At 42.8% G+C, this 15000-nt stretch overlaps 2 protein-coding genes across 2 annotated transcripts in view; one reads left to right on the forward strand and one right to left on the reverse strand.

Annotated features, from left to right (window-relative positions):
• zgc:195282 (uncharacterized protein LOC100192223 homolog) overlaps positions 1–5852 on the reverse strand; it is a 6297-nt gene extending 445 nt beyond the window's left edge. The window contains exons 1-4 of the mRNA XM_027134850.2: positions 5482–5852; positions 2846–2940; positions 2153–2207; positions 1–1139 (exon numbers count right to left, since the gene is read on the reverse strand). The exon at positions 1–1139 is cut by the window's left edge and continues 445 nt beyond it. Of these exons, the coding sequence (XP_026990651.1) occupies positions 1093–1139; positions 2153–2207; positions 2846–2940; positions 5482–5524 (240 nt within the window). The 5' untranslated portion in view covers positions 5525–5852 and the 3' untranslated portion in view covers positions 1–1092. The remainder of the gene's footprint in view (positions 1140–2152; positions 2208–2845; positions 2941–5481) is intronic.
• A 6514-nt stretch (positions 5853–12366) lies between these two features.
• rnf38 (ring finger protein 38) overlaps positions 12367–15000 on the forward strand; it is a 39926-nt gene continuing 37292 nt past the window's right edge. Inside the window, 2 exon segments of the mRNA XM_047816389.1 lie at positions 12367–12636; positions 13857–14460. Of these exon segments, the coding sequence (XP_047672345.1) occupies positions 13962–14460 (499 nt within the window). The 5' untranslated portion in view covers positions 12367–12636; positions 13857–13961.

Consider the following 15000-nt stretch of genomic DNA (forward strand, 5'->3'; position numbering starts at 1 on the left):
AAAACTGGATTTGCCGCACAGACGCCCTTAAAGCAAATTTTGTTTAATGTTGCATATATTCTCTTGTGGACATGTTTGAACACTGTCCAACATTGGAGGAGTGAGGGTTTACAAAATAAGGGTAGGGGGTTGGATGAGGAACAAAGTCTGTGGCAGTCATCATGGACCTGGTCTTCTGTCTACCAGAGCTGAAGTTTGAGGAAGCAGGTGACAGAGAGATGAAAATGAAGAACTAGTAGCTGAAGATGAAGATCTGTGTTTGTACGTCTTGTGGATCTATTGTTGATGAAGGTATTACAGATGGAGCTTTGGCTATTGTTTTGATGGAGAAGGTGGAGAACTTGTCCTCGGGTGTGGAGATCTAGAAGATTTACTTGGGAATAAAGTAGTCAGTGTCGTTTGAGTGGTAGGTCTTCCAGAAATCTAATAGAAATCTAATCATCAAATTACATTGGATTACGTTTGGCAGTTGTTTGATGGACATCTATCATTTGAAGATGAAGAACTAGCCAAAGCGTAAAATAGGATTCTGGACAAAACTGTTGTCAGTGAGGATCTATCTGTTGAAGATCTATAATATGAAGTAGGTTGAGCCAGTAGACATGGAGATCAAGCAGATCTGGGAGAACTCACAACTGTAGATGAAGATCCAGCGGTTGGAGATCAAGCAGTTGGAGAAGTAGATTTAGCAGTTTGAGGTCTAGCAATTGGAGATGGAGATATTGCTGGAGCTCTAGAAGATGAAGCAGATGAAGCAGTTGGACATGAAGGTCTAGGTGGAGATCTGACAACTGAAGATGTTGGGGATTGAGATTAAATGTGGAGATTATTTAGATGTAGCCAATTGAGATGGACATAAAGGACGAAGAGACAGCAGGTGAGGGAGGGAATGTAACAGGTGAAGTTGGAAATCCTCCAGTTGGATTTTGAGAAGCATTACTTGAAATTCTCCCATTTGGATTTGGAGAACTTCATAGTAGTTGAAGATCTAGCAGTTGGAGTTGAAGGTACCATTAGATGATCTAACAAATGAAGAAGCAGATAAAAATAGGATGGTAGCATTCGGTAACATGGCTGGAGTTGAGTGTGCTCTTAGGAGGTTGCAGTGCTACGGGCACGAGGCACAGGTGCTCTGGTTCCTGCAGAGAGAAAAAAGGAATGAGTGAGAGAGGAAAGACGTAGAAAGGAAGTGTGGAACAATAACGTACAGTAGCATTTGACTAATCGTGTGCATGACTAATCCCCATCACATACCGTCCACAGAAACGTCTCTTACATATGTGGGTTCTGTTCTACTGGGGGTGGGGGGTGGGGCATGGTGGCTTAGTGGTTAGCACGTTTGCCTCACACCTCCAGGGTTGGGGGTTCGATTCCCACCTCCGCCGTGTGTGTGTGGAGTTTGCATGTTCTCCCCGTGCCTCGGGGGTTTCCTCCGGGTACTCCGTTTTCCTCCCCCGGTCAAAAAATATGCATGGTAGGTTGATTGGCATCTCTGGAAAAATTGTCCGCAGTGTGTGAGTGAATGAGAGTGTGTGTGCCCTGTGATGGGTTGGCACTTCGTCCAGGGTGTATCCTGAATTGATGCCCGATGACACCTGAGATAGGCACAGGCTCCCCGTGACTCGAGAAGTTCAGATAAAGCAGTAGAGAATGAATGAATGAATGTTCTATTAAGATACTTGATGCTTAGCAGTGTGTATAGATGGAACGATGCCATACAATGGATTGATACCAGACTAATATCAGATAAATCTGTAACAAGTAGAAAAGATTCTTTTTTTTATTGCTGATTTTTTTTATACAGTATGTATACATTATTTCTAAATTTATTTTGTAGAATTTGTGTGTGTGTTCATAGCTACGCATTGTCTAATCTTTTTAAAGCTAAGTAGATTTAAATACATGGGTGGAAAAAAAATGCATGGGTGCTGGTAGAGTTTCAGTATCGTAACCTGTAGTGGAAAAGAAAAGTGGTTTCTAGTATTATGCAATGTGCTGCACTGTCTGGTTTTGTGTGTGTGTGTGTGTGTGTGTGCGTGTGTGTGTGTGTGTGTGTGTGTGTGTGTGTGTGTGTGTGTGTGTGTGTGAGTGTATGTGCGTGTTGTGAGCAAGAGAGAGAGAGAGAGAGAGCGAGAAAGAGTGAGAGATTTACCTCTAGGCCCAAAATCTCTCAAGTAGCAGTTAGTGCAGTAGGGCTTCTCATCATGCTGCAAAACACACACACACACACACACACACACACACACACACACACACACACACACACACACACACACACACACACACTTCAGTGAGGAAAAATCCTGTGATGCCTCCATTCTTTAGACAAGCACGCATAAATCAAATTAGATGAAGTGCATGGTTAAGGTAGCATTTGGATGGAAAATTGATTGAATCGATAAATTATATGATCAGTGATTGATTAGCATCTGATGTTTATATTAATGCTTCAGACAGGGCCATTTGTATTTCAAAAAAGAATCAAACTGATTATATAAAGGTTAAATATACAGGCTGTCTTCTAGTTTTTGTCTGTCTTGGAAGGAATGGCCTACTTGGTGTGGAGTGAAACCAAACTGCACTAGCAAAGACCTCGAATTTCCAAAATGGCTGCCTCAAAAATCAATAAGGATCCCATGTTCATGGTAAGGTTTTATTTGCGCTTATAGGTGACAGTATATAAAACACAGGGGTGAAAGATCTGTGTGACATCTCTGAGTGGTGTGAAAAAAATGTTTATAGAAAAGATTCTGGGTTTCTTTGCTCTGAAGAACCATGTCAATGGTAATGAGTCATATGGGAATATATGGGATATATGGGAATATGGGTTTGTGTGTGTGTGTACCTCTGCATGTTGACCAGGCGTTAGCTGCCTTTTACACCTGTGGCACTTCAAACACAGTGGGTGATAATCCCTACCGAGCGACCTCTTCTTCTCACCTGAAGAACAGGGGGTATAGATGGGGGCTTTATTATCGCCACATATACATTACAGAACAGTAATACTTTTCTTCATACGTTGGGGTCAGAGTGCAGGGGCAGCTATGATACAGCACCCCTGGAGCAGGGAGGGCCTTGCTCAAGGGCCCAGCAGTGGCAGCTTGGCTGTGCTGGGCCTTGAACCCTGATCCTCCGATCAACAACCTTATCCAGTTGAGCCACCACTGCTCTAACACCTGGTTCTTAAAACGGTTTGCTGGGTCCCTGAATCAACAGCTGCTCCCAGAACGCTAACCAGTACCATGTGGGCAGACACAAGATCCTGTGCTATTTTGCTGTAAATGGTAGTGCCTGGTCAGGGTTGAGGTGGATCTGGGGCTTTGGACACTCTTCTATTCCACAGTCCCTCAACTAAAGCAATTTAGAGTAGAGACGTCAACCTACCGGCGTGGAAACCTGGAGGAAACCCATGAGAGAGTAACCTGAACTCCAGATTGAACCCCCTGACCACCATACATACTTTTTTTAACAAATGTGGATTTTTGGTGGTTAATGGCTTTAAGTGTCTACAAAAAAATCCCTGTTGTAAGTGTTTTACACCTATAGAACATTTAAGGAAAAATAAAGCAAGCTTAAATGTTCTACATTTCCAGCATTTAGCAGACACCCCTTATCCAGAGTGACTTACATTTCATCTCATTTTATACAACTGAGAAATTGAGGGTTAAGGGCCTTGCTAAGGGGCCCATTAGAGGCAGCATGGTGGACGTAGGAATCGAACTCCCAACCTTCCGATTGGTAGTCCAACACCTTAAGCACTAGGTTACCACATCCACCTACCACATAGTGTTCTACATGACACACTAAATCAGAGGGATTTGGGTTAATTAATAGTTCCTTAAATTTTTCAGCAAGAAACATTTTTTGGGTTCTTCATGGAAACCTTTACTTTCTTCACTTGTTGAATAATATGAAAAACATTTTACAGTCAAGGTTCTATGTGCTGCATAAGTGTAGAACAGAAGGATTCTGGAATGTTAATGGTCTCTAGGTGTCTATTTAATATCTATTCCTAAAGGGGAATCCCTCTGATGTAGGGTCTTATGTAGAACCTTTAAGGTTTCCTGTAAGGTTCTAGGTAGGTCTGTATGACAGAGTCTCTGTGAATGGGTAAGCCTCTGTTGTAGGGCGTGCTCCCATGTAGGCGAAGTAAAAAGTGCTTGTTAAAACATTTCTGAATATTTTTCTAAGCGTGTGAGCTCTCAGTTTTGGATCTGTCTAACATTCCCAAGGTATGTCCATCTTGGATCGGGTTCACGTCCACATTTGGCCTTCATCTTGGCCCCCTTTCTGTTCTCACGCAGAATCAACATGTCCTGTATTGCCTGCTGTTTTCACTCTCTAACACAGCTTACAGGAACAGGCCAGAAACCATTGTTCCTGTCATCCCTGGCTCTTAGTCTCTTGCGGGTTTCCAGAACTTTCTAGCAAAGCTTGCCTTTGGGAGCAGCCTTGCTTTAAGCAGCCATGGCTTTAGGCTTCGCAGCTGCCAGGTTAAACAGTCCTTTTCTCTCGCTCATTCGTTCTGTCTCTCTTTTGCTGTCTCAAGCCAAATCCACTTCCTGCCACAAACCCGAAACTCCATCTTACTTCCTGTACTGGCTGACTCATGGAGAGTTTAAGAACTGTAATGTTCTCACTCACTCTCTCTCCCTCTCTCTCTCTCTCTTCTCTCTCTGTCTCTCTCCTCTCTCTCTCTCTCTCTCTCTCTCTCTCTCTCTCTCTCTCTCTCTCTCTCATATACACACACATATAGCCTACATGCTATGCCTATATAATAAGCCAATGTTTATAAAAAGATTTTTGTCCAGTCTTTGAAAGTCAGTTAGTTAGAATCGCCATGTTGAACGTTTTTGAATTTCACCATGAAGTCATTTCAGCCGTCAGTTACATTCAGCCACCCAAATAAGTTTATATTTAAAGTCTCACTTCAAAGAAGGAAGTGCTTTGGTGCAGGAGATCCATCACATGGTGAAAATCAAGGCTAAACAAGAGCTAGCGCAAGGCTAAGCACCCTGCTCAAGCCTCGGATTAGTCTCAACTTTTTCAATGCCTTATTTGAGGGGATGAATGTATACACAGTGACTAGCTGTGATTCTGGGAGTCCTGTATTGTAGCAGATTACCGTTTCCTGTTCCTCTTTTGTGACTGCAAGCTCGAAGAACGCTTTTCAGAATCAGAATCAGAATCAGAATCAGAATCAGAAAGGTCTTTATTGCCAAGTATGTTTTCACATACGAGGAATTTTTTCTAGTACAGGAGCTCCACAGTGTAAACAGAATGGCAAAGATAAGAAATGAACACATATATAATAGTTTTTTAAACATTTACAAAAATCAATAGTGCAGAAATGGTTACACGGCAAACAAATAGACCTTCGCCTTCCCCCAGCCGAATTAAAGAGGAATAGAAAAACATTTTTTTTCCCCCTGAAAAACAGGAAGTAAGTGAAACGGACAGAAAAACCCCAACCGGACTCACCGAAGTAGACGGGCTTCCCGCAGATGGGGCAGTAGCTCACCATGGCTCAATGGAGATGGACAGACTCGGGACGTGAGGAAACAAGACCCAGGAAATGTGCTAATGCTCTGAAACGCATGAAAGGATGTGGCAAGAGGTGCTGGTGTACAGGAAGCAATTTGAGCACAAAAAAAAAAACTGACATTTAAACAAAAACAATATTGAGCAATGCAAAAGCGGGGCGTGATAAGAAATGAGGGCGACGCGATGAATCGGAAGTTAGGTTTCTTTCGACACATGTCGTTCGCACGTGCGGTCAGAAATCAGATGCGATATTGAGTAAGGTGTGAAATGTGCCTTCTCGATTCTGATTGGTCAGGAACACAGTTTATACTGTATGAACACACACGTTCAAATACAATATTGTTTCTGTGGTAACGACTTAAAGTTGTAACGAAGTGAGGCAATGTTTTCTGTAAAGAGATGTTGAGTTCGACTTGTTTGACTGTTCCTGACTGATACTGACGACACTGCGACTCCAACATCTGAGAGACAGAGAGAGAGAGGAAAGATGACCAATAGCCGATGAATAAATGACGGAGAGAAAGGAACCGAGATGACAACAGGTCATGTTTCATCGATCCCTCTATCTATTCTTTCCATCCTTTCTCTTGTCCGCTCATCCTTCCTCGCTCATCCTCGCTCCCACAGATTACACAAATCCTGTGTGGGAAAGTCAGACAGGAAACAGAAAACTACAAGTACACACACACACTCATGAATGACATCACCAGACACCAGAGTCTTTAGATCGAGTGTCTTTGTCAAGCTTCTTCTTTAAAACTGTGTCTGTGTGTTGGTTGGGGGGGGTACAGTTAAGGGCCTTTCTCTGGGGTTTGAACCCCGACCACTGCCCCAGGTTACCAAACGCAGCTTTAAAGACAAAAAATTGACACTTAGGACTGTTTATCATTTAACCTGCTGCTAATTTAATACAGTAGATGAAAGTTTGTGTTCAGCTACACAGAATTACGATGCACCCTCTAGTGACCACATTATGGTCTGCAGCTCTTAGTCTTGAAATAATAAATCTGAATAAGGATGTTTTAGTGTTTGTGTTTCTATTCCGTCTGAATGATGTTTATGTCTAGGCTGAGTGTGTGTGTGCTATGTTATGCAACACGTGTCAGGCTGGTGGCAGTAACACCTTTAGTGAGTATATTATATATCTATATTAGATCTGTGGAGAGGGAGTGTGTGTGTGTGTGTGTGTGTGTGTTTTTCAATGTTTGTGAAGCTGAGAATGCTTTGGCACGACACCAGCGTAAAACTCGAGTCGTACTGCCAGCAGGCGCAAACTGTAGCTGTGTCTCAAATCTCATACTCTGATCCAATTTTGCATTATGTCATCATACATCAGTAGCATAAAACGCATTGATTCTTAAGCTCCTCCCCCTATGACTTCCTGTTTCAGAATGAAAAAAGTGTCGACCAGCTAAGTTCAGACGTTGCTACGGGACTGGACTGGATTCTCTCACTCACTCACTCATTTTCGAACGCTTTATCCGAACTACCTCGGGTCACGGGGAGCCTGTGCCTATCTCAGGCGTCATCGGGCATCAAGGCAGGATTGGACTGGATTCTGAAGTCTAACTTTATAAATATTAAAGTGTTTTCATTAAGCTGCTCCAGAAGCCTTGCTACTGTCCTTTTCGAAAAAGAAAAAACACTTATTGCCCCTTTAATGCATGAAAGTGTGCGTTTATTAGATTTTATAACCTCTGGTAGTGATTATGAAGCAGTGATGTGGAGTGTGGCCTTAATCGAAAGCAGGCCTGTGTACAGTGTGGAGGTGAGAGAGAGAGAGAGAGAGAGAGAGAGAGAGAGAGAGAGAGAGAGAGAGAGAGAGGGGAAGACCGTATATGTCTTTGCATTCTTGGCATAGCACTTCAGCCTGTTTTTTCTGTTCTCTCTCTGCAGACTCGAGCCAAGGGTCTGGTGCCAAGTCGCTCAGATTTAGCTTGGCTGGAGTTCACACTGCGCTGGCTTGCTCTTCCCATTTATCGCTCTCCTTTTTTTCCCCCTTTTCTCTCTGTCTTTTTTCCACCCCTTCTCCGTCTAGTCACACAGCATCTGTATGATGCCATACACATTCTCCTAACAGTTGTGTGACGATACGCCTCTATGACAGTCTACGTTCTATTATTTTTTTGTTATTAAACTTCTCTCAGCTTCATGACGTCAGTCAGCGACGCCCACTTCGCTTCTGTTCTTTTAGAAATCATTGACTCTCATCCGAAACAAATCTTTTCAGCTGCTTTCTTGTGTTGCGTCACGTTACGTTGTTTCCGGTGCGAGTGCAAGTCGGTTCGAAGCCCCTTCGTCCTGATTGGTTGAATTTTAATACTCCACATTTTATTTTACGAGTTACTGTTTCTCGTCTCAACAGAAGCCTGGGGCACTGTGGAAATGGGATATTTGGTTAAAGTGGCTAAAATTTGATGGACAAAAAGAAAAAAATGATTGCACACTACATCTTTATCTGCATCCATGTTGGACGTGTGCTATGCTGTATATCGATAGTGGGTTGTGTTAATTACGTGGATTTCTTTTGGTCTCATAGAAAATGCAATTTTGGGAAAATTAGAGCGGATCATTCTTTTTCTGTTCCTGCTAACGAATTAATAAATGAAATATTCATAGAGTCATATTAAAACAATGAAGCTGCGAAGATTTATAAGTAATTGTATCGCAGCGTGTGTGTGTGTATGTGTGTGTTAATATAGCACTGGATTATGTGTCAGATCTAACTCTATTTTTACTCTGTTACTTTTCAGATGAAGAGAATCTGCAATTTAATAATCAGCCTGCGCTTATTAATTATGTATCTCTCTCTCTCTCTCTTTGTTTCTTGTAGCTCTCTACCAGCTGGTATGTATGTGTGTGTGTGTGTGTGTGTGTGTGTGTGTGTGTGTGTGTGTGTGTGTGTGTGTGTGTGTGTGTGTGGCGGCCCCGCCCCTTGACGTTTGAATGGACCAATAAGGACACACATCAGCCAAACCCCCTTTGCAAAGCCCCTACCCTTACACACTACCTACCCCCAAACCTCCCTCTCCATCCCTCTCTCTTCCTCCGTTCCCCATCCCCCTTTTTCCTCTTTCTCTCTCCCACTCAGAGGTTCCCATTCTGCTGTTTCTGCTCTTATCTCCTGCACACTGCCAACACACAACCAATCTTGCTTGCTCACCCATGACTACCAGTGTCCACTGCCATTCCCTGGGGCCTGGAGAAAGCAAAAGAGAGAGAGAGAGAGAGAGAGAGAGAGAGAGAGAGAGAGAGAGAGAGAGAGAGAGAGAGAGAGAGAGAGAGAGAGAAGAGGAGGAGGGGGTTCGTTTGCACTGCATCAACATGTATAGACGAGGGTGTGGTGTAATAGATGTAGTGTGTGTAGATAAATAAGTACGGCTGTTTATTTTATCCGAGAGTGAAATTGAGACAGAGAAAGAGATGTAGGATAATAAAGGAATCCCTTTTTTTTCATCTATATACCAAAGGTATGTGATTATATGTTCATGATAGTCTAGAAAGCTACTAAGAGTTTCTAAGCTACTAAAAGCTACTAAGAGTTTCTACTTGTTCCACGTGCATTAGGGTTTGATTCCAAAGTAAAACAATCATTTATAGCATTTAGCAGACGCCTTTATCCAGAGCCAATTACATTTTATCTCATTTTTTATACAACTGAGCAATTGAGGGTTAAGGGCCTTGCACAGGGGCCCAGCAGTGGCAACTTGGTGGATGTAGGAATCGAACTCACAACCTTCCGATTGGTAGCCCAACACCTTAACCACTAGGCTACTGCATCCCAAACATCACTACACACAACACACATCAGAACATATCTGTGAGCTTACGGTGCTTACGTTTCTATTTCAGACAAGTTTCAACTGTAAAATAAACTCCACGGGTCTCCTCAGTACACAGCGAGTTCATATTAGGTCCATGATGTTATTTCTAGAGCTTAAATTATTGTGTTCTTGATGTTTGGTTTACGGTAAATTTGAAGTGACCAGAAAAAACAGATAACAACTAAATAAAACCTCAACAATAAGCAGGATTTTGATAATGACAGGTTGTTTCAATCCAACAAAACGAACCGAAATGACGAACTCCATGAACGAGGATCCGAACTTGTCTCAGGACAACAGAGAGGTGGCTGATGATGAGATTAGATGCTTAGGAGCGACTCGGGTTGACACGCACTAACCATATGGTTCGTTTTGTCTGCTTTCCTTTGGTGTAATACATCCTGGAAAATGTGCGTCTACTTTTACTTTCGTCTTCCAGAAGAGTTTTTGTGGGGAAACTAAAAAACATGCCTTTTCTCTCACTCTAGCAGACATCACACACACACACACACACACACACACACACACACAAAAAGGTTCGGTGCATCGATATTTCACTGCTGTGAACTGGATATAAGAATCTACCCTCTGGGCTAGAAAGAAGTCAGTCATTTCTCACTGACGTTGTGTATTTTTCTACAGTTTGTTTCACTTTCAGAAAACAACAACAACACCAACACCAACAAAAAAACATCCAAAATAATCCACCTTGAGTCATGTGGATGCTGAAACTAGACAGCAGCCTTTTTATCTTCCATAGAGATCGACACGTTTATTGCTAGCACATGGACCGTTTTTCTCAGCCATGCAGAACAGCATCCGTCTACACAATCACGTGTGCGTTTTTTTTCCCCTTCATATGGTTGGTGGGAGTGATCAAAAATAATGGCCCCCTCATGAACAGACCAATTATCGAATGACAGAGAGAGAGGGAGAGAGAGAGAGAGAGGGGGAGAGAGAGAGATCTGTTTATATTTACACCCAGATTTCTTTAAATCTCTTAAATCTGACCTAAATGTGTGCCGTGTGCGATATGCCGTGTGTGTGATGTCCACAGGAGGCAGGGGACATAGAGCATGCCTCCTGCAGACCAATCACACACACACACACACACACATACACACACACGTTTATATGGCCAACCAGTCTCTCTCTCTCTCTCGCTCACACACACATTTAAATGGCCAACCAGTCTCTCTCTCTCTCTCTCTCTCTCTCTCTCTCTCTCTCTCTCTCTCTCTCTCTCTCACACACACACATTTAAATGGCCAACCAGTCTCTCTCTCTCTCTCTCTCTCTCTCTCTCTCTCTCTCTCTCTCTCTCTCTCAGATACACAAACACACACGAATCAGGTATAAAACCCCCACAAAACTGCAAATAATAATAAATTTCTGATGCAGAAATCTGAGCACTATATTACCCAGGCTTAAAGAGAAAGGTAAATGTAAGTGAAGCTTGGTAACATTTGTAAATTATTCACACCTCCTGCTCTGTCAGCTTTGCACCCCCTCTCATGCTGGAACAGACCAAAGCAATCAAACCCCGAGCTCCAAAACAACCCAGAGAAGCTAGCCTGTTGTGTAGGTGTTGAGAAAAGATTTATCATTGTGTTTTGTGTGCAAAATATGGAAATGCTGGTCATACTGGACATTAAATGGACAGTAAATGAAACAAAACAAACTGCTGTTGTAACTGAACTGTCATTTTGTTGCATAAATAGTGTAAGTTGTGTGTTAATGCTGAAATTTCCAACAAGAATAAGAATAAGAAGTGCACTATAAATACTTAGATGATGCACTTATTCAGCTAAACTGAGAGAATCTTGGAAACTAAATGCAGTCAATGCTTGCAGCTTTGTTTACATAACAGAAAGGGGCAGGGCTTGCAGGCCCTGGAGCAGACAAAAATTCAAGATGGCCGACAACGTTCCAGTGAACAAGACCATCTTTGCACTTTCTCAAGTCATTTTCTTGATCACTATTTTACTTCGCTGGCTTAAAGAATTGTAGAAGCGGTACTTTTGCTGGAGTTTGTGTTTCGCTGTGTTACTGTCTTACATTTACAACAGTTTCTAGACTGTCACCACTTCAGCATCACTTCTTATTTCTCTGCAGTTGGAATCCAGAAGTTTCCACATCTTAAATGTCCTTCTACGAAAATGTCCCAAGCACAGAAGTGGAATCACGAGCCTACACCCTGTGTGTGCTTATTTAAATACAACCACGTATGAACATCATTCAGAGTACAAACTGCACATATTAACGAGTCTTCTTCTCCTTGACGATGTGTTTCTCTCGTTCATCTTCAATCATCTTCAGTAAACCTACGCAGAGAAACACTACACAGATCGAATCGTCGACTCTGCAGTTGTGACTAATGACAAATTAGGACCGGAATCACCAAATCCATCGGAGTGTCATCCACTCATTCTTTGAATAAAATCACAAAAATTTATGTATGTGTTTATTATGTAAATGTTGCCTTGTGTTTGGGGGAAAAAAGCCTCTTCACTGTTGTTCCTTGCCACATTTACAGTGACTTACATTTTTATTTTAATTTATACAACTGATGGTTAAGGGCCTTGCACAGGGGCCCAACAGTGTCAGCTTAGTGGACCTGTGATTCGACCTCACAACTTTTCTGATCAGTAGTCCAACACCTTAACCTCTAAGCTACCACGTCCCATTTTATTTTATTTTATTTTTTGTCATATTCACCCCAAAGTGAAATCAGAGCTTCTCTTGTTTACTCATCACCTCTTTGCCCTGCCTGCTGGATGCAATGTTGCTAGAAACTCACCCCTCCTGTGTGTGTTTAATAAACGTGTAAAATATGCATTACAGCGGAATGATCCAATCCGAGTAAAATCTAAGACGTGTATGTGAACGGCGTCCATTTTTATTTCATACGACCTCCCGCTTGTTACGTCCACTCAAGCGCGTTCGGCATCTTTCGGCTACACTCGGCGTTTTCCGGCTTTGTTCGGCGCTCTCCGTCTTCATTCGGCTGCGACGACAACAACGTCCGCGTGCGATTCTCTCCATGTGCCATTAGAATGGTCTTCTCTCTGTTGGAAACGTGAAAATCCCCGTTGATGGTCTCTGTCACATTTTAATCAGCGCCGTCGGTCTGGATGAACACAGGAACAGAGCTCTTAGGGGAAAAAAAATAAATTTTTTTTATATATATACATGTACATATGTTTATATGTACATGACTCCGACGCTGGAGTTTGGGATTTATTCCGTTTCTCTTGTGTATAAATAGGTGAGGTGTTTTTTTTTTGTTATGCTTTTTTTCACCCCTCAAAGGGGGGATTTTGTCCTGTTTTAGCCTCAGTAATGAAAGACCGATGAACTCCTGCTGATTTTATATATATATATATATATATATATATATATATATATATATATATATATATATATATGTGTGTGTGTGTGTATGTATATGTGTAGTATATTATATATTCTTTCTGTAGTTTATATGCTGTAGTTTTATTTCAGGCTGTTTGAGGTAAAGATAGTGTTCAGAGCTGAAGCTAAAACCCCCTCCCTTTAAATAGCTCTCAGGGCTTTTTATTGTAGACCCCCTTTCTGATCATATAAACAGAACATTCTGTATTTTCTATTCGGGGGATTTGTTTTAAAAAGAACGTTTCTACTTGTTTGTTTTAAAACGGGACTATTTTAATGCGTTTCTGTGCTACTTTGATGTTGTTGTTTTTTTATTCACGGTGTAAACGCATTAGCCTGAGAGCTAAGTGTTAGCCGCTGAGTTTAGGACACACATCAAAACCGGGTGTGTGTGTTTTTATATAGCGTTTTTATTTCACTAGTTCGCGTGGATTCTGAGGAAAACCCACACGGAATTATTGCGTGTTATTTGCGTGTTTTTGCACGCTTTTTCTCTCTCACTGTCTTGGTGACGTTGGTGCGCTCGCGCTGTGTTTATGCTAGCTAACCCACACTAGCCTCGGGCAGCTAACTAAGCTAGCTAGCTCGCCTGAAAAGAAAAAAAAATGTTCAACGGAAGTGAACTATTCGTCGCGTTTATAGCTTATAAAAACAAGAGACACCTTTCCGGGTGCGTATTTATAGGCCTGTGATGTGAAACGAAACAAAACAAGCGAATTAAACAGCACTGTTTATTGTGTATCTATAGATTAGCTTGGATGCTAATCGGCTAGCTGGTGTATGTAGTGTGTGGGATTAACGAGCGAACACACACACGCACCCGGGTTTATACAAGTCTACATCACGTCTGATGTCCAAAACACAAACTCCGAGTCGTTCCTGTGCGTAACGATGTAAAGTGTGATGAGTTTTCGGCTCGTTCGCGTTTTTAAGACGCACCAAAACAAGGGGACCAGATGAAAGTGAACGCCGGTCATTACACGTTATTTACTTTATTGTTATTAAACTAACACATGTTTCGTTTTGCTGTGTTTTAAAAAAGTTTCGTCTGACTTTTTTGTTTGTCTTCGACAGATTTTTATTTACTGCTTTGGTGAATGAGGAAGTAAGGCGGACAGAAAGGGGGAAACAGGACAGACAGAGAGAGAGCGAGAGACACCACCCCCCCGTGTAAAGGAAATGCCCATCGCGGCTACTGGTGCGCCGCCAGCGACTCCCGAGCCTCACGTGCGTCCCCGCGTCCCAGCCGCTGTCGAGCGCGTGCCCAAGCGCACTCCGGAAAGCGCACCTGAAGCGGCACTAGTCGCGGACAGATTGCACGGCGTTTCCGCTTCCTCAGCGGCTAATTCTCACCTTTCTCACCCGTCATATCCTTCACCCCCGACGCTCTCACCACAGCCCATGGCCACCGAGCCGCCAAGGACTCGGTCCCGCTCACGTTCCGGATTCTATCAGAGTGCTGGTGCGAACAGCGGCCCAGGGAGTTCAGGCGCAAACCTCCATCATCTTCATCCTAATCATCCTCATCAGCAGCAGCAACAGCACCAGCTCACCGGCGCATGCGCGGTGCTCGGAGCTCACGGACACCCGGACAATCTGCGACCGCCCGCCGGCGTGCTTTCACCAGGCGGACACCGGCATCCAGGTCCTGGGGCGCACAGGAGCCCAGGAGGAGCAGGTAGAGCTTGTATTGATTTATTTATCAACCTTCATCACAAATAATAAGTGTTAATATCAGTAGGAATTAAGTTGTAACAGGGTGGTGTAGTGATTAGATTATTCTGTTTACGCTATGGCAATTTTCACTGCAACTTTCCATAATTTAGGTTGGACCCTGTTAATGCATGGGTTGAATCTTGCCTTCAGCACAATAACATACACACGTTCATATATATAAAACATGAATATTTGAGAATTAGAGACTGAATGACAGCCATTTTGTTTAGAGCCTCTGAAATAATTTCCTGGGACTGGATCAGGGCTCGTTTGACATTAGCTAAGATGTTATTAAGATGTTTTCAGTGTGAGATGATTGGACGATGTATCTGGTGATGTTCTGGTCTCTCAGTCGGTAGTGGGGCTGTTACTGGCGTTTGCATGACACGAAAACTAAGGCCTGAGACTTCTGTAGTAGTCACGGATCGCAAATCCGGTTCGACGCACGTCCCTGCAGACCACACAGTCTGCCTGAAATGTACATCATGACCGAACAGCCCTT

This window comes from Tachysurus fulvidraco, chromosome 7 (assembly GCF_022655615.1).
Source record: "Tachysurus fulvidraco isolate hzauxx_2018 chromosome 7, HZAU_PFXX_2.0, whole genome shotgun sequence".
Taxonomy (NCBI): domain Eukaryota; kingdom Metazoa; phylum Chordata; class Actinopteri; order Siluriformes; family Bagridae; genus Tachysurus; species Tachysurus fulvidraco.